General features: G+C 47.4%; 1 protein-coding gene across 4 annotated transcripts in view; it reads left to right on the forward strand.

The window, feature by feature from the left end:
- FANCC (FA complementation group C) overlaps positions 1 to 20,371 on the forward strand; it is a 1,396,321-nt gene that overhangs the window by 1,302,404 nt on the left and 73,546 nt on the right. For all 4 annotated transcript variants that reach the window (XM_086961183.1, XM_086961186.1, XM_086961184.1 and 1 more), the window contains one exon: positions 9,584 to 9,758. In XM_086961183.1, the coding sequence (XP_086817309.1) occupies positions 9,584 to 9,758 (175 nt within the window). The remainder of the gene's footprint in view (positions 1 to 9,583; positions 9,759 to 20,371) is intronic.

Raw genomic sequence — 20,371 nt, forward strand, 5'->3', positions numbered from 1 at the left:
GACCCACAGCCTGCTGTTCTCTCTCTAAATTCACAGACATGTACTATAGGTACATAACCAATTTGGTACTGGACACCTTGTCAGCCCCTATACAGTGCACTATAGGTGCCAAGGGCATAGGTGCATCCAAGGCCTACCAGGGGCTGCAGCATAGCTTTTGCCACCCATGGCTGGTTCTTAAATTGACACAACTGCCTGATCACTCAGCTGGGGCAAGTTGATGTAATCACCCCTTGCTTAGATATAGTATACCTATATCTAAACCTATATCTGGACACCTATAAACCTATAAGTCACTCCTATGGCAGGTCTTATCAATCCTGGAGGCAGAATGCTTGGTTTTACGTGAGATGGTGCTCGAGCATGAGCTGAGCCTGTCTGTAGCTGTCGGGAACAACTCCCTTAGCTGTTCCGGAATAATGCCATACCATATACTCTTAAGTGCATTATAATCCATCGCGGTTATGTGCTAACTTTGGTTTGGCTTTATCAAAACATGTCGTGTAAGGTGTCATACGATTTGGAATACTATCCCCTCGACAGTCCTGTTGACGGGGATAGCATTCCACCCTTCTAGAGGGAGAAGACATGTTACTTTACGGAAACGCAGTTAATCCTAACCAGAGCCTCAGCAGCACAAAATGGATGCTGCTGCCACCGACACAAGTCTGACCTCCTGCTGCTGACCGAAACTTGGCAAAGGAGGCCTGGACAAAGGGTTTCCTGTCGCAGGGAGGTGCTACACCACCCCAGACAGGAAATAGTGTATTGGGGCAGGGAGGACTGAAAGAAACTAGACAGTGCCTGGGGCGCACAAGGCTTCCCCTTGCATAATCCGGTCAAACCGGTTCTGGGGCACACCAGCCCCAGTCCCAGCGCGACTCTGGACAAAGGGAAAGGGGTGTAACCACCCCCTTCCTGGGTCCCACCCATAGGAGGGACCTAGCAGGTAATCCAGCCCCCAAGATTGGTATAAGAATGGGAGCAGTGCCAAAGCACTCAGATTATCCTGACTGAAACTTATGAAACGAAACTCTGGACCCTTCGACATCCTACTCGACGTAGAAGACTGAAGAATCTCCCTTGTGGTCAAGGAGTGACCACCCTGTGCAAACAGGCACCATCCAGCACCTCGACGTTTGCTTTGTTGCAGTTCCCGCCGGAACTCGAGCGACAGAGATCGACAAGACCCAGCGTGCCTGCCTTCTAACAGCCCGATCCACAGTCCCTGCAGAGCTGAGACCCGTGGAGGCGACCTGAAGCGTGGGGCCCGCCATCTTGGTAAGACCACGAGGCGCTGACCGTGCAGCTCCCTAGGCACCCTCAAAGCTGTGCATTGGGGTTTGAGAAGCCCCAGCCCTGAGCCACTCTTGCACCGAAGCTCACCCCTCTACACTCACCGAGTGCTGCGTGGGGCCCTTCTGCCTCTCATGGATCAATGCGTTGGTCCGGTCGCTTGCCCGTTGGCTAGCGGCCCTTCTGCTGACGAACTTTGAAATCTAACTTGTGAGTCTGGGTGCTACAGAATTGCCCTCGCTCCCCTGAAAAGAAGCACCCGCTCTGTTCCTCCTGGTCCGAGTAAGAAGCGATCTTCGAATCCTGCGTGGGTTGCGCTTGCCAAGGGTTGTTTGCTCCAATCCGGAAGCCGACACCGCCGACAGCAAGAGCCTTCGTGGGACAGCTCGTGATCCACTCCTGGACATCTTCGGTGCCCCAGAGTCCACGTGGCAGCGGAGACAAGCTTCACAACATCGATCTGATTGTGCCCGACATTGCCTGGTTCCTTCCTGGTTCCACCCTGGTCAATGCTGAGTGACCCAGACTCTGTCCCCTCTGCTTTCAGATCATCTATATCTTCGATCCACCCTTGGATCACACCGGACACTTCCCTTTTCGATGCCTGCAGCATCTTCATCTTCAGGCACCATCGACCTGCGTGACGAAACCCGACACTACTTCGCACCTGTGCACCCGCTTCCTGTGGGTGAGGTAACTCCGCAACGCCGGTGTTCCTACACTGGTACACACCTCTAGTGTATGTGTCTAAAGTTTTGTCCTCCTAGGTCAGTCGGAAGGTTCCTTAAACGGTAACTTTGTAACTTTTACGCACCATTGACATTGCATTGGTGCATGCGTGTGCTTTAAGCGCTGCACCCGAATCCCGCAAGCTTTTCCCGACTTCAGCATTGCTAGTCCCGAATGCTCCCAGCGATTCCCCAGGCCCTAGGCCTGACGACTGTTCGATGAGTGATACTTATACCACTTTTTTGATATATGGTTTGCGTGGCCCCCCGGCCTCATCCATAATTGTGCAACTTCTATATGTTTAACTGTGCTTTTGTTTAAACGCTTGTGCTTCTAGACTCATAAAGAGTATAGAGGATTATTCTAGTAATAAATACATATATTTTTATAATATATAACTTGTGTGGTGTCCTTTCATTTGATATTACAGGATTGTGATTGGTAAAACAGCTTGCTTAATACGACCTCTTGAGTTAAGCCTTTAAGGCTGCTTAGTCCATGCTACCCGTAGGATAGCTTGTCTATAAGGTTGACTTACAACCATCTCCATAAGGGATTGTTTGGACTGATACAAGGTGCCCCCAGAATTGGAGACATCATATATCAGGCCAACTTCTCACAGTCAGGGTGTGGGCAAATGTGTCAATCGATCTGGTCTGACTACCTCTGATTGCTTGGGCCAAGCAGCTGGCACTAATGTGGTGCTTCAGTGCTACGTTTGAATGAGATCAGCAGAATTTTCCGGAGAGGTGCGGGCATCCCTTTTCGATATGACTTTTGATAATTCTCGCCTATTTGTGAAAAAGCTGATTTGGACCTGAAACGCCTCAAAGAGAGTTGGCCCACGACACTTTCCTTGGGCCTCTTAACGTATGTTACACAGTTTCTTCTACAGTTTTGTTCTTTTCGAGAGTACTCCGGATGCTTTGCTGTACGACAACGCTAAGGCCTTCTTTCACCTTAGCAGGCTCCCCAGTCAATTTGGGGTCAGGGTGAGGATCAAACAGACACTGTACAGGTCATCAGAGCAGCATCCTTCCCAGGTCACTTTCTCTGTGGCATCAGCCTCAAAATCGCGTTGGTTTGTCAATAGTGGCACACAATCACCCTATGGGGGGCAGGATCAGACATTTCTTCGAAAGGTGGCAAAGTATAACATCCAATGATGAGTCAATCAGATCATTCAATGGAGCTTTGTTCTACCATTTCTTTCTGACTCATAGTATCTTCTGCCCACATCAGAGTGGCTTTCAGAGGAGCGCCTGGTCATTGTTGCAAGAAGTGCAGACTCTCCTGGCCAAAGGGGCCATAGAGAGGGTGTCAGACTAAGAAACAGGGACTAGTTGTTCTTCACACTATTTTCTGGTACAGCGAAAGGTTAAAGGTCTTTGTTCTATTTTAGTCTACGCCCTCTGAATGCTTTTTTATGGAAAGACAGATTCAAGATGCTCACACTGGCCCAGGTTCTATCTGCTCTGGGTCTGGGAGACTTGATGGTAGGCCTGGAGTTGCAGGATACCTACTTTCATATAGCTATCCTGCCGTTCCACAGGTTTAACCTGTTTTTCAGGGTGGGCCAGGATCACTTTCAGTTTGCCTTGCTCCCATTTGGCCTCACCATTGCCCCTCTGAAGTTCACAAAAATGATACTAGGGCTTGCGGCACACCTTCAGAGGTTAGGAATACTAGTTTTCCCTTACCTCAATGACTGGCTGTTGAAGGCCGGCTATTCTCAGTCAGTTGTAGACTACCTTTAAATGACGTGGAACCTCCTAACATTATTGAGGTTTGTAATCAACAGGCTATGACCTCAATGTTTTAACCTTATTCCTGGATCTCAGTGAGAGTGACTCTGATGCTTAATAGCCTATTACCCTTCTGCATTCCTCTCATCAGGACAATTACCTGGTCCTCTCCACTGGAGTTGCCTAGGTCATCAGGACAATTACCTGGTCGTGAACCACCTGGTGGGATTTTTGAATGATGGGACGCACAAGCTCAGTCTCTGGCACCTGACAGATCACAAAGGTGGCACATGATATCTTCTAGCGATGGGGAGACACCTATAGGTATTTGTTGTACTCTAAAAATTCAAAATCAAATCAAAACCCTTGCTGGATCTTTATGCTACAATTGAGAGCATGCCGTGTCAACATTTTATTCCATTGGAGTTTCTAAGGTGGCTGTCTACGGTGTAGCCAAGGACTTCTGTATGTTGACCGGCACTAGGCAAATTTGTGTTCTGGTGTGGGATCTGCAGTATGGACCAGTTGGAAGCCAAACTGACAGCTTATTACTTAGGTTATTTCTTACCAAACAAGGAATTGCAGTGCACACCATTAAAGGTTATTTGTTGGTTCTTTGGCCCTTTTTGCGTACTGGACAAGCCGTCCTTATTTAAATCACCTGTTGTGATACAACTTCTAAAAGATTTGATACACTTGTTTCTCCCCAAATGCTTTGTGATACCTCAGTAGGATCTAAGTTTGGTCCTGACTTTCCTAATGGTACTCCCTTTGAGCCAGTCCCCACTACTCGACAAGTCTTCTCATTTGGAAGAAAATTATCTTTGTTGAGGTGACTTCAGCTTGTTACATGAGTGAGCTTCAGGCTGTCTCGGTGCAACTGTCCTACACAAGCTTTTATCTAGACAAACTGGTGTTGAGAACCAGGGTGTCATTATTGCCAAAAAGTCATGATTACAGACAATACAAACCATCACTATGTCAACCTTTCGCGAGAAGAGTGACTTCATTAGCTGGACACCCAAAGAGCCTTGAGCTTTTACATCGAAGGCACTGAAGACCATCAGTTGGACGATCAGTTTTTGTGGGGTGACCTTAGAAAAAGTAAGGTAAGACAGTGCAGAGAAGAACTTCGTCAACGTGGATAGGTCTATGCATTAATATTTGCATTGCATTAGAGACAGACTCTATAGGGCTCAGGGCTCATTCTACAAGGGCCAAGGCTGCTACCATTTCCTGTTCTGGACATCGGTCAGCGCGCAACATGAGCGTCAGTGCACACATTTGTGAAGTACTACCACCTTGACAGTCAGGTCCAATGGGAAATTAAGACAGTGCTGAGCCACATGACGTCACCTACAGCCGCGTAGGAGCAATGCTGTTCAAAGCTTCCGCATCCAGTCTGGCTCCTTATAATATTGTAAAAGTGAGAAATCTGTGGTTATGTAGAGTATCCACCAAAAAGAGGGTTACTGAAGGTAAGTAACCGGCTTATTGTGGTGTATGCAATTGAGACTTTATCCAAAGTTCACAGATCTGATTGCCACATCGCTGGAACAATAAAGACTGAGTGAAGTGAGCTATCATTACAGTGAATGATTTAAATGATAAGCCCTATGAGAAGTGAATCTAGAGTTTCAGAATTGTAAGCATTTGAGAAAAGGAAGACTAGGGATATATAATTGAGGCATTCCGATTCTAAAATCAAATAAACATAGTAGAAAGCTAAGATTATTTTAGTGGAAGAGTACTCTTAGAAGAAATGCACTACTATGAAACAGGAAATTGGTAAGACTTCCAGGTCAGAAATAATTTATCTGTCAGGAAAAGAGAAAGTTCACAATCTTTTCTCGTAACTACTTGTATGGATGCCATTTTTAGGTTTCGCCTTTACAGTGCTTATGCTGTGCTTCTGAAATATATGTATTGTATTTAAAATATCTTGAAAGGGGGCTCTTATCAGTTACCACCACCGAATACTTTGCTTATTCGCTTTTGTGTGAAACCTATTTTATTGTTAACTTCCCCTGGTTGCAAGCATTTATGATACTTCTACTAAAGCTGTTCACACTGTTTAAGCCCCATTCATTGTTAAGATAAGATCTCTTCTCAATAAAAAGGCAGACCGCTTCTAACAGTATGCTGGAATGCTTGCTTTTTAATTACTTAGCTGTGTAAAGCAGGTTCTTCAGCCTAAGAATGTTTGTGGAATTCCTATTAATGCCTCAGTATCTTTCTTTGCACTTTGTAGGCATCATCGGATTGATTTCTTTCAACTTAATTTATTTAGTCAATATGATTAGGGCTCCCGGTTTTATGGTATCTATTTTTTTGTCATTTTCGTTTGTATAACGATTTATACGATAGAGTGAACGTGAAAAACAGTAGGTAAGAAGGAATTACATCTTACCACAACAACCAAATTGATTAATTCAGAGTAAACCTAACTACTCCCTTACAAAAATAATAATAACATTGCTATTCTTGTAGATTGCAATATATTGAGAACCCTGATACTTTGGAGATTTGATTGGAATTTAGAGTTAAGCACCGCTGAGGAATATAGGTATGAAATCCTATAACAAGGTCCCGAACTTTATTGTATACTAATCCACCTACTGAATGAGTACCAATCAAAAAGGTGAAGGCTACCTATTCCACCTATAAACTAATATTATACTTTGGTGATTCTCGCTATGACTTGGTAAAAAGCACACTACTATTTTTTCCTCTTTTTACTTTTGAGCACATTTGTGTCAGTGGGATGTTTCCCCTTGAAACTCTTAATGTAAATCAAATTCCTTTTACACTAGAGTCTAAGTGAAGAAATCAGATTGTAATAGATATCATGTTTTGTTTGGGTTGCAGCCCTGATGAAGTCGATGGTCGATTGAGACCAGACGAAACACGTGTTGGCTGTACATGGTTTGGAGATATATTTGAAGGATAATTTCAATGAAGATGCAAATTGAAATATACCAAGAATAAAAGACTTTCACTTGAGAAAGCAATTTGTGGACATTGAGTTGCTCGATGAAATTGGTTATCTTGTTTGAGCTAATTTAGCACTGATTCTTGTCGTGGTAACCGACTTGCTTCATCTGAGCACTAAAATTTACAATAGTTCATTGTAACATACCTTTACCTGATGTGCGCTCAAACTTAAACAGTTACCGCATCTCCCTTTGGTTTACCTAATATTACTAAATGTCCCTAAACAGGAAACCACAAGTGCAGTTACCTTGCAGACAACAGGGTCATGATTTGAGTGGTGCATCAGGTGCAGTAGCAACGTGCTGAAAAGTTGCCAGAACTCCTCTGAACACCTAATATTGCTATATTTTCAACTAAACAGACAGTCACAAGTGCAGTTATCTAGCAAGAACTGGGGTCATGATTTCAATAGTGCAGAAATTGTAGTGGAACTGGGCCAGAAAGTTGTCAGAACTCCTGTAAACACCTAGTATTGCTATATTTTACTACTAAGCAGGCAATCACAATTGCAGTTACCTTGCAAATGAAAGGGGCTTGATTTACATTGTGCAGCAGGTGCAGTAGTACCAGGGCCAAAAGTGGTCATAACTCCAATAAGCAGCTAATATTGCTATATTGTATTTCTTAACCGGCAACCACAAGTACAGTTACCTTGCAGACAACAGGGTCATGATTTGAAAGGTGCTGCACCACCAGGCCCAAAAGTTGTCAGAACTTCTCTAAACACATAATATTGCTATATTTGGCTATTTAACAGGCAGTCACAATTGCAGTTACCTTGCAGTTAAAAACAACTTGATTTGAGTGGTGCAGCAGGTGCAGTGGCACTGAGGCCAAAGGTTCTAGCGACCCCACTAAACCCAGATTATTGCTAAATTGTACTACTAAACAATACAGTCACAAATGCATTTATCTAGCAGGCAATAGGGTTATGATTTAATGGTGCAGCAGGTGAAGTGGCACCAGGCCCAACATTTGGCATGACCTCCTCGAACACCTAATAGTGCTATATTTTAATACTATACAGGAAGGCACAATTGCAGTTATCTTGCAATTAAAAGGGGCTTGATTTGAATGGTGTAGCAGGTGCAGTGGCACCAAGGTCAAAAGCTCTAGGGACCCCACATTAGCGCATGATATTGCTAAACTTTTCTACTAAACAGGCAGTCACAAGTGCAGTTCTCTATTAGGCACTAGGGCCATGATTTCAATGGTCCAACAGGTGCAGTGACATTGAGACCTAAAGCTCTAGGAACCCCTCTGAACACCACATATTGCAATATTGTACTACTAAACAGCCAGCCACAAATGTAGTTTAGCTATCTTGCAGGCACTAGGATCATGATTTGAAGGGAGGAGCATGTGCTGTGGCACCGGGCCCAAATGTTGCCTAATCTCCTCTAAACACGTAACATTGCGTTTACATCAATTAATTCTATTATTTCCCGCTTTCATTTCATTTTTCAAAAGGTTGTAACTACTTACCCGCACTATGCCACTAGTAACAGCACAATATATTGCGTTTTTGTACATAAACAAGCCATAACACTTTAACAGACTTTCTTTAACTTATGTTGTTCAACTACCCAGCAAGCTACAACTTACAACATAAAACAGCTAATTAATCACACAGGCGAAACCTAATGCATTTACTAATGGTTGTTAGTATTTATATGCCCAAAGTGTAGGTGAGCCAAGTATAGACATAGCCTTGACAGCTTTGACTTGCCATTCATTCTCCGCGTATGGCCTCATTCCGTCTGCCACGTATCTTCGTTATGTAAGTGTGCACTCTGCCTGTGGTACGTCACAGTCATGAGTGCTGAGAATTCATCCTACTTGGAATGATCTTACATCTGACTCACAAACTTAGAACTATGTATCCATGTTCTGCCCTGTCCATGCAGGTTTGAACCAATTGTTGAGTTATGGGCTAGTATGTATTGCAATTTCTTTGACACTGGATTAATTGGTACCTGAAGAGGGAAATTAAATCACTGTTTAATAAAACTGGAGGTAGGCACATATCAAGTGCTCTAAAGCAGTTACTGAAGCAATGAGTAACCTCAGAAGACATGAAAGCATTAATTACTGGTAATGCTAGTAATGTTTTATCTTCAGGTGCAGCGGGAGATACATTATTTTACATGCTGCATGTCCCTTGCTAGTCAAATGTCAAGTGTACCTTTAGATGTTTCAACCCTGTGCTTCTTTCTTTGATTCCCATTAGCTCATGGAAACAATGAGTTTAAATGTGAACCTGTCCCTAGTTTTTGTAATCTCATCCTCTTCCAGGTACCTCCACTGTGGCGCATAACAGGTTGTGGAATAAACAAGCTATCGTTGCTTTCAAATGCAGTAGGCTCGGGATATTCCTGGCAGAGCCTGAGTAGTCTGTGCAGCATTATAGCATGTTTAGGGTGCCTTTCCTTGAACAAATCAGTATTAGATGTGATACAGTAAATTGCCTTTCTAGGTGACAACGTTCCATGGTTGATAAAATTGCAGACTTAAAAAGGTGAAACAGTCTGCATCCTCTAAGCCATGCCTGGAAGCCTTCTGAAGATGGAGAACATGTGTGACTTGGTCCAGTGAAGGCTACCTTTCGCAGACCTGGGAGCAAAGGCGGCCAGATCTCTTTTGTTGGAAGGTGCTGTTAGGAGGCTGCACGGAGATCTCGAGGTGCATGAAGATAAAGTGCAGGGAGTGGATACACAACATTGATAAAATCTGTAACAAATTAGCATTCTGTTATACGTTCTGGTGTATGGAAACGTCTCCTTCATTCTGTAACAGTGATGCTTTTGATTGTTCCCTAGGTCTCCCACATGTGGCTTTGATGCCTGGTTTTTACTAGTTCACTTTGGGCATTGGGTGGATATTGCAGCCGAAACCCTGTTCTTATCGAATACAGACACCACCGACGACCTTCTGTGGCTTTTGGCATTTTACTATGACCCATGCAATATGTGTCACCAGAGGACTCAGACAATGGTAGGTGCAAGTTTCACTGCTTCAATGGTATTCAATAAAACACACTTTGCAGATTTTATCCTTTCGGTGAAAGAAGGCATTTGATTTCCTCTTCTTTTTAATGTTTTAATTCCTACATCCAGACAATAGCGTAAGAGATACAGCAGATTCATGTTGTTAATTTGCGGTTTTATGGTGTATCTCCCCCTGTTATCTACTTTTTTCTGACTTTTTATGTGGGCAGTGCATGATCTATGCAATCCCTAAAGATCTCATTACTGTGCCCTCAGTGAGTTCTTATGTTTGCTTTCTTTGCAGCAACTTGCTATAACCCATTTGTATTTTTTCCTGATATCTCCTCCTTTTTTCCCCATTGCATATTTGGAATAACATAGAATCCCACCCTGCCCTTGGGTATTTATTTACTCCTCAACGTTTTAGCTGAATGCTAGTATAGCCTATTAAAGCACCAGTTGTAAAATCTGTGTAAACAGTAATGCACTGCCTCAGGTCCACCATAGCGTAGGCGGGTTAGAACTACAATGCTTTGATGCTGAGGCCATGGGATCTACATCTGCGATGAATCGACGTCTTTCAAGCAGGCCTTTTGAAACTGAAAATGTGATGTCTATGGGCAGTATTATGATCAACGTCGGACAGCAGTCAGATTCGGCGGCCAGGCAAGTAAAAAATAAGTCAGTTGGTCTGAGTTTAATGTTTTAACAAATGCAGCATTAAAATATTAGAGGCAGACACTCAAAAGGGAGCAAACAGGATTGGACATGGAGAGCTACTGTTGTAAAACAATACCTCATGCAGTTCAATGCATCATTGGTGTGAAGGAGGAAGGATTCACTCAAACAGGTGAGAGATGACTTCTTCACTGGGTTATGCAAAGACTTGGCTGTCAAAGCTACTGGCTAAAAGAAGCTGGAAGAAGAAAGTCAGTAGGGCAAGGGGCAAATCAAAAGCCCACTCTATGCATATTGTTAGCAATCAGCCTATTTGACAGCTACCCACTCAAAACCCTTACCTATAAAAAAATATTTTTAAAAGAGAGTGGATGCGTGGCCAAGATGGCGTCTCGGTAGGACACACTTTCGGAGCTCTCCGCTCCCGCCTGGCCTGTCGTGGCAATCCCAGCAAAACGGGGGTGACGATCTCGGTGGAGAACCTCCATGAAGCGTCGCCGTCCCGAGAGGGCGGGGTGCAGCGTGGCACTGACGCTCCGGTGCGAGGCCGCTCCACCACAGCGGGTGCACACGTGCGGAGCTGCCGGGCGTCCGGAGGAGCCTGCGTCGACTCCAGCGAAAGGTCTGGATTCCCAACCTCCTGTGGCAGTCCTCCATGTGTTAGAGGGGGCTGCCTGCCTACTTCAGCCGAGCAACACTCCCGGGGCGGAGCCAGCATGGCCCGACCGACACCACACCATGGGGCATGGACACGGCGATTACGTGATGCCCCGGCGCCAGAATGGAAGAAGGCCCCACCTCAGCAGTCTCGGTGAGAGAGGAGCCGCCACGCCAGCAGCCTTTATGGTGCCCTGTGGTCCCTGCGCCCCCGCTCTGTCTTCTACCTGAGGGGCTCACTGGAGAGTCCCTGATTCTGACTTCTTGATCCCCCAACCGGCACAGCTTCAGCCTCGGAGGGCAGTGGTGGACAGCAGAGTACACAGGGGCTTAATGGACTTGTGAGGCCCGAAAATAGGCCCGAGTATATAGGCCTTACAAGAGAGTGCGCATAGCGGAGGAACGTGGCCAGGCCCTACAGCACATTGGCCCGGCAGGGGGCCAACAAGGTGAATGGGCCAGCTCAACACATCCCCCGGCGGGGTGGCGATCAGCTTTGCTCAGCAGATATTCCACCGGAAGGTCCTGGTGGGCGCAGAATTCTCCTGACCAGTCTGCGTGTGCCGCGCTCTGCAGACGCAGACCTTTTCAGCGAGGGGCCCTTCCGCGAGCCACCCAGACCACCCTCTGTTAACGGTGAGGCCCTCAGAGCAGAAGAACGCGGCCCTAGGCGCCCCGGATGTGAAGATGGCATCAACGCAACAGCACTGAGAGGGCAGGGCCTGGCAGTGGGCCTCGACTCTAGCTACGATCCTGCTGTGAGGCTTACCACAAGGGGCTCCATGGGGTCCAAACTGAGAGGCTGTGCTGTGCGGCTGTGGCCCTCCTACCTGACAATTCACTCCACTGCTTCTTCACTGTCCCTCCCACAGGCAGCCCTCGGTTCTTTTTGCTCCCCTCCATGCAGAGGATCCCTCGTACACAGGAACCATGGCTACCCTTAAAAGACAGGAAGGACATGTCTATAAAAGAGCTCCTGCTCAAGTCCACCCGCAGCCAGAGCACCAGACGAGCCAGGGGCGCACGGACGCCGCCGAAGGGAGTGAGGGCCCGAAGGCCCCGATCAGCTGCTCATACTTGGAGTCCCTCATTTCCTCCCTCCCGGACGATCTGGCTAACATGAAGCGCAATCTCCAGGCGGACTTGCGGGACGTACAACACGATGTGGACTCCCTGGGAGAGAAGTTCATTCGCTGGAGGAGCATGATGCAGGGAGGGATGAGGAAATCAAAGCTCTTCAGCAAGAAATACTCCGGTTGCAGGAACAGAATTTGGACTTGCAGGCCCATACCGAGGACCTGGAAAACAGGTCCTGGCGGAACAACATCCTTATCCGTGGTATTGTGCACGGCGATGGAGACGGCAACATCGAGGCCCTCGTGGCAGGCCTCTTTCGTTCCATTTTGGGGGAATCTCCGGAGTTTCCGATTAAGCTGGACCGCACTCACAAAGTGGGCCCACGCAGGGAGGCCGTTGCGCCACCGGTGAACATCTTGACATGTGTTCACGACTACCAACTAAAGGAGAGGATTCTTCGCAAGCCTTGCCGAAATCCAGACTACACAAACCAGGACTTGGCAGTATCTATTGCGTGTGCTCAGACGCAAACTTTCCGACCGATCACGCTCCAACTCCAGGACTCGGGCATAAAATATTCTTCTGGACACCCATTCAGGCTGATTTTCTCTTACAAGGGGGAGTTAAGGCAAATCCGCTCACTCTCAGCGGACTATAAACTCTTGGGCATTGATGAACCTGCACCAGATCAACCTAGCCAGAGCTCACGCCCTCGTAGACGCAGAATCAGCCATGACTGGACTACCATTAAGCCCCAAACTCCACAGCACGTTCGGACCCGGACATTATGGCCAAGGAGCGGCAGGCGGTGCTATTCTCCCTCGCAGGGGCATCTTCAGAATGAGGCAGCACCTCCATTAATTGTATGTGGACACTTTGCAAACGCACCCTCGCTTTTAGCCGGGGGTGTTGAAAGACTTTAGCGGGCCTTACTGGTGAGAGCGGGTAGCTACAGGGCACGAGTACCCTTCCCTCTTTCTCTTTTCTACGAGCAGGACGCACTGGACACTGATTTTGATATCTCGCTTCACTCTGTTTCTGTTCTTTAAGAGGTTTTCTTTGTTTCATGTTGGGGTCTCCTCCCCCTGCTGAGCTCCTCCTACGCGTGTATCGGACTGCCACCCATGCATGCTCTCAGCGACTTACGTAGGCCCCTCCGGCTTACCGACAATTGCGGCCCAGCTGGCCTTTGGATACCTGCAGCGCTCGACGCCCCCCACTTCCTCCCATTCAGGGTAGATGAGTGTTAAGATTCTAACATTAAACGTCGAAGGGCTCAACACCCCCGTTAAGTGTAGGGCTATCCTGTCTTATGTGGAAAACTCTGGGGCCCATATTTGTCTGCTTCAGGAGACCCATTTGAAGTCCAGCGCTACCCATAGAATGCGCGCCAAGGCTTTCCCGGACCAGTACCTTTCCTTCCAAGTGGGCAGGGGTCGCTATCCTATTTGCTCATGCGTTTCCTGGGAAGGTGGGAGCCAAGGCTTCAGAAATTAAAGGGCTGCTCTTGGCATATTCGGTGACCATAGAGGGCACACCTTAACCCTGGCCACTATACACGTCCCTAATGAGGGTCAGGAGACCTTTTTGCGTAAGGCAATAAGCGACTTAACCTCTGCACCCGATCGACAAATCCTTCTAGGGGGCGACTTGAACATTGTATTTGAGGGTCACATGGATCGTTCAGCACAACAACAAGAGCTCTTTCAGACACGCATCGCCAATGGCTACACGACCAGAGATTAGTGGATCTCTGGTGGCACTTCCACCCTTACACACTCAACTACACTATTTACTCGCACACCCTGGGAACATACGCCCGACTGGACTACTTTTTTATTTTTTTAGATTTTATTGAAGAACAACATAGCGTCATACAACTCGCATTAGAGTCATGCTTCTTACACATGTTGGCCCACAACCGGGGCTTGAAACACAAAGGAATATGTGCAGTAGCAAGAATGTCCATCCTGTCGGGAAAGAAAAGGCATTGATCCAAGAAAATTGTGTAACCAACGCCCAGAAGGAAAACCCCTCCCCCCAACAGTAGCTCCCGCCACCTCTCCCAACTCCCCCCACCCTTTCCCTCCCCGTCCAGTGGTCCCCACAGTCCCTTCACATCCCAACTACAACGATCTCTCACCCCATCTGACTCAGGCGCCATGAGAGTCTGTGGCCGCGGGCGCTGTAAGGCGTAGTAATCTAAGATAACGGGGACAAGTTATCTCCGTGAATTCATTAGCAACAGAGCTCTGAAAGGTTGCCAGAGCTCCTCGAGCTGGTCTCCCTTGCCCGCTGCAGTAAGGGACAGCTTTTCCATACCTAATACATGCCACATCCTGTGTAACCAGCCCATGGTGGAAGGGACGTTGGTGGTGCGCCAGTGTGTGAGGATATTTTGCAGCGCTGCTCCCAGGGCTATGGCCATTTGGCGACCCCTACGCGAGCGCCATGGGGTAGGTTAATCCGTTTGGCAGGCCCAGCAGAATATAGGCCGGGAATTGGGGTATTTCTGTCTGAAAGTGTGTGTCTACCTAATCCAGTACATGTGTCCAATACGATTGGATAAGCGGGCAGTCCCACAAGATGTGTGTCAAGGTTCCAATGTGCCCACATTCCCTCCAGCAGTGTTTGTCCTTGGATGGTCCATTTCGAAGAGTCTCTCAGGGGTATAATACCAGTATGTGGATTTTTTGTAAACGTCTCCATGAGCCCCATGTGGTATGCTGAGTGGCGTGCCCTATATGCAATGTTCTCCCACTCGCTATGGCTGAGGGATCTGCCCAGTTCTTTCTCCCACCGTACTCTGCCCAGGTTATAGATGTGCGTGGGTGGTGTCTGAATCAGTTTATAGAGGTCTGAAATGAGTTTAGAGTTAGACGTGCGTGTGAGAAGCTAACGCTCATACGGGGTGAACCGCTTATCGGCCGATTCCCGGACCTGTGATTGCTGCGCCCAGTGCCGAACCTGCATATATCGCATCCGTTCTGATTCAGTGAAGTTATATTCCTGCTTAAAGAGCTGGAAAGGGAGCACACCATCCGGGCCGTATACATGGTACAGGAAACGGCAACCCGCCGACCTCCAGTATGTAAATGCCCCCTTGACCATGCCGGGGGTAAAGTCCGGGTTGTCCACCAGAGGTGTGAGCGGGGAAGGGAACGTGGTCAAGCCGTGAAGGGCGTTAGTAGCGTCCCAGACCTCCAGCGGAACCCTCGTTATGTAGGAAGCATAGAGGTTGTCCGGTCTATGAGCCTGTGGCAGGAATGGGATCTCTTGCAGTGGGCGCCCTGCCACTGCCTGGTCCTGAAAGAGCCAGTGTTTGTCGGACTTCCACTTACTCCATTCCATCAGATAGCGCAATTGTGTTGCTTGGAAATACTTCAGTAGGTCAGGAATACCAAGTCCTCCCACTTCCGGGGAGAGAGTGGCGAGTGTTCTCTTCAGTCTGGGTTTCCGACCTTGCCAAATAAATTGAGCCAGGTCCGATAGAGTTTGCTTTATCCAGCCCACAGGGGGCTGTAGCAGAAGGGCACGGAAGAGATACAATATTTGCGGCAATACGGTCATCTTAACTGCCGCTATGCGGCCCAACCATGACAGGGGGAGATGTCTCCATCTGTCTATTTCTTCCCGGATGCGACTGCGCAGTGTAGAGTAATTAGCAGTGGCCATTCTGGTGAGAGTCGGAGCAAGTTGTATTCCCAAATACAGGACTGTATCAGCGGCCCACTGAACCGGGAGGAGGTCTTGTAAGTAAGCCTGCGTCTGGGCCCTGAGGGACAGGTCTAGTGCTATCGACTTGTCCGTGTTCATTTTGAATCCAGACACCCTGGCAAATGCCTCCAATTCTGCAACGCAAGCCGGCAGCGCCGTTCACAGATGGTCCAAAGTGAGTAGGACGTGGTCCGCATAAAGACTAATGGTGTGAAGGTCACCACCGAATTTCACTCCGATAGCCTCCTGACGCTGCTGAATTCTGTGTGCAAGGGGCTCCATATATAGGGCGAAGAGAAGTGGTGATAACAGGCACCCCTGCCTCGTGCCTCTCTCAATTGGGAACGCAGTCGATGTATAGCCGTTGACTCTCACCACTGCAGAGGGAGTCCTGTAGCAGTTAAAAACTAGTGCCCAAAATTTTTCCCCCACCCCGAGTCTTTCCATGACCATATCCAGATAAGGCCAGTTCAACACGGTCGAATGCTTTCTCAGCATCAACCGCTAGTAGCATGTGCTCCCCAGGTATGCAGGAGGCCTTCTCAATCAGGTGAACTACCCTCTTCGTATTGTCCACCGTCTGCCGATCAGGTACAAACCCCGCCTGATCGGGGTCCACCAGGCCTGGTAAATGGGCAGCAAGACGCTTCGCGAGGATGCTAGTGAATAGCTTTAGGTCTATATTAAGGAGGGAGATTGGCCGGTATGCACCACATTTAGCTCTGTCCTTTCCCGGTTTCAGGATGACTGATATGGAGGCACGCAGGAGATCTGGTGGGATGGCTCCTGGCATGGCAAACGAATTAAATAGGCGAGTGAGCAACGGTGCCAGGGTGGTGCAGAAGGTTTTGTAGAATAAAGAGGAATATCCGTCTGGTCCAGGCGCTTTCCCTGTCTTCAGACGTGCGATGGCCGCAATTACTTCCTCGACACACATGTCCCTCTCCAGCCAAGCTGCCTGTTCTGGTGCGAGAGACGGGAGTAAGACGGTGTCTAGATATTGTTCCGCCGCGGTGACATTCAGCGGTGTGCCCTTGTAGAGCTCAGCATAAAAGTCACGAAATGTCTCCGCAATGTGCGCATCATCGGTCACTATAGATCCGTCAGTGCGGGTTATCTCCTTCACATTCTGCTGTTGCTGCACCACTCTGAGTCGGTTTGCTAGTAACCGACCACACCTGTCTCTGCCCGTGTAGTAGGCATGTTTCAGCCTCAATGCCGCATACTCCGCCGGATCTATGTCTAGCGCTGCTAGGTGACCACGTGCTACCTTAAGTTGTTTCCAAATTCTCGGGCCCCAGTCCTTTGGTGCATACGTTTGAGCTCTTCCACTTTCAGGGTAAGTTCCTCTCTTTTTTCCTGTCACAAGCGGTTGTCGGCTGAGGAGATGGCAATAAATTCCCCCCGAAGGACCGCTTTTAAGGCGGCCCATTGGGTTGCATGGGTGGTATCCGCATTTGCATTGTGGCATAGGAAATCCTGAATCGACGCCTGAACTTGTTTCACCACATCCTGCCTGTGCAAAAGCGTGTCGCCACACTCTAGGGACTGGGACATGTGGTGGAGCGGTGACTGTCATGGTGACTGATGCATGATCTGACAGCGCTATAACTCCCATATCCACCGAAGTGGTGAGGGAACTCACCGGACCCGTAGCCAAAAAATGATCAATACGAGCGTACGACTTATGAGCCGCTGAGTAATAAGAGTACTCCCTTTCTCCGGGGTGGCGCTGCCTCCACAGGTCGTGAAGGTCAAGGTCATGCAGTCTACTGACGCATAAGGTAGAGAGACTTCCGGTATGGTAGGTACGTTGGGAAGATCTATCAAGGGCGGCATCAAGACCCTTGGTATTACCCTCAATCACCATCTGACACTTCACACCCATATAAGTTCTGTTGTCTCTTCCTGTTTTTTTACTTTACGTATCATTAGGAAAGTATCCCGGTTCTTCTCTCCTTCCGCACTTAAATTGATTGTTATGGCCATGGTCTTTTCTAAGATCGATTACGGGAACATCATCTACAATGGTGCTCCCGCCTACGCACTTCAACACCTCCAGATGGTGCAGAACCAGGCAGCTCGCCTGGTGCATGGCCTACCGAAATTCCAGACTCCTCCCCTCTTCTCATGGCCCTCCACTGGCTTCCAATTAAACAAAGAGCCCTCTTCAAACTTGGTTGCCTCACCTTCCAAGCCCGGGCAGGCACTGCCCCCACGTTTATCAATTCCGCCATTATCAATTACAGCCCAGAGACTTACGTTCTTCCTCCAAGTCCCTGTTAGTCATCCCCCGGTTCAATAAAAACGATCCGGTGGCCAGAAATTTTCGGTACTTGCACCTACTTTCTGGAATTCCCTTCCCCCTCCTCTCAGATCCTCACCCTCCTACATGGAGTTTCGCAGAGCCCTCAAGACCTTTCTGTTTCAGCAAGATTTTAGCCCATAGTCCCCATCTTTCCCCTCAGTTTGAAATCCTATAGCGCCAAGAAACTGCCTAGTGAATGTGCGCTCTCCAAATAGCTCAAAATTCAAATTCAAATTCAAAGACGATGTTGAGATCCCCACCCAAAATTATGTGTCTGTCCGAGGTTGCCGTAATATCTGAGAGGGCTGTATGTAGGAATGTTTCCTGTCCTTCATTGGGGCAATATATGGAGCCCACCGTGAAAGTCAATCCCCCCAGGGTAACGCGGTATGCTAGGAGCCTACCCTTCTGTTCTGCAATTTTATGAAGGACTTCCCCTTTGAAGTGTCTCGCCACTAGAAGAGCTACTCCAGCAGTTTTGGTGGACCCGGAGGAGAAATGCTGCCTCTGGGAATGCTCGCAAGCGGAGTCTGTGGCAATCTTTGGCCAGTAGGTCCGTCTCCTGGAGGACATTACAAAAGAGGGGGGTTGAACCCATGCAGTCGCGGGGACCTGGGCGTTATGTGGTAAATGTAAAGAGGGGTCCCCGCAAGGAGAACGTGTTGGGTGAAAACACACACACTAACAAAATTTTTTTAAATAATTAATCAAAAGTGATCAAGGGTTACTCATCAACAAATGTTGTCATTTATTCAACAACACTAAGTATAAATCAGTGAAACATTACATTCAATTAGAAAAGTAAGTAGCCCCAAAACGGGAGAGAGGGAGAGGGAAGAAAATTGTGCTCAAAAGCGGTGAGAAAGTCAAAAAAAGTACACAGACTCAAAGAAAGTAAGTTATTCACAGTCTTCAAATTGTGATAGGAATTATTCCAAAAAACAAAAGGCCTACACAAATTATGGCATATATTGTAAACACAATTGGCCTGGGGACATTCTACGGTCACATGTATGGTTCAGTATAATCCAGGGAATGTGCCGGAGCTCCCAAAAGAAAGAAGTCGTCGACATTTCGACCCCTAAACGTAGGCTAGATTAAGTCCTTTACCGGGGTCTTCATCAGGACAGGTACAGGGTGGGAGAGGACGAAGTGGGGCCGTCCTATCTGTGAAATTAAAAACCAATGTCAATTCAATGGATTCATAAGACAGTCATCGTCTTGTCTAACATAATACTTGGATAGTAAAATGAGATTAAACCATGGAGTCCGGGCCATAAAGGACCTCAGGACATGGAAAACGAGAGCAGAGTAAGCAATTAGTCATGCTCTGGCTCAATGATAAGAATCATGCTTCCAGAGGGGAGATTAACCAACAAGGGATTTAAAAACCAACATGGTGAAAAACACTGTAAAGTGGACTCACTTCAGATTGGAACAAATAGACTGTTAGAGGTGAGAGTCCAAATATTTACTCTTCCAGGTAAAACTAGCCGCTCCAAGAAAACACCAACTACAATTTAAGTAACAGTAACATTGATGTTAGTCTATTAATGAGAGTGAATAAAACGCATACATCGTGGTATATAATGCGATTGCTAACTCACATTGGCTACTCAGGCATGATTGCACTGGTAGTCTATGCAATTCGAGTGTGGTGCCTGATGTCGATTGTCCTCACGGGTTGATGCTGTTAGAAAATATAAACCCTAATTAGAAATCGGCCTGTGTGGTCAACCGGCTAAAGAGCAAAGGATAATTACTTACAAACAGGCAAGAGAGGCGAAGTCGCGGTAGTCTGACTCGTCTCTGCAAACTCCGCCGGCAGCTACGCGGAGTTGGGGGCGGAGCCGCTATTAGACCAGGGTCAAGGACATAGAAGAGTTACTTGCTTGATGCAGGCGGGTCGGTACCACAAAAGCGGCTCTGGGACTTCAGCGCTATTCAATATCCATAGATGAATACAAAAGCGGCTCTCGGACTTCAGCGCTATTCAATATCCATAAATGAATATCCATATATGAGCCTGCTGAATCCTGAGACCCGTGATCCAACTGAGCAAAACCGAATGATTTGCGTCACCACTTTCACAACAAGAAGCAATGAAGTGAAACAAATCATTAACAAGAACTGGCCTCTGATAGCAGAAGAGATTGAACAACCACATCTCCCTCTTCATTCTT

This window comes from Lissotriton vulgaris, chromosome 3_1 (assembly GCF_964263255.1).
Source record: "Lissotriton vulgaris chromosome 3_1, aLisVul1.2, whole genome shotgun sequence".
Lineage (NCBI taxonomy): Eukaryota > Metazoa > Chordata > Amphibia > Caudata > Salamandridae > Lissotriton > Lissotriton vulgaris.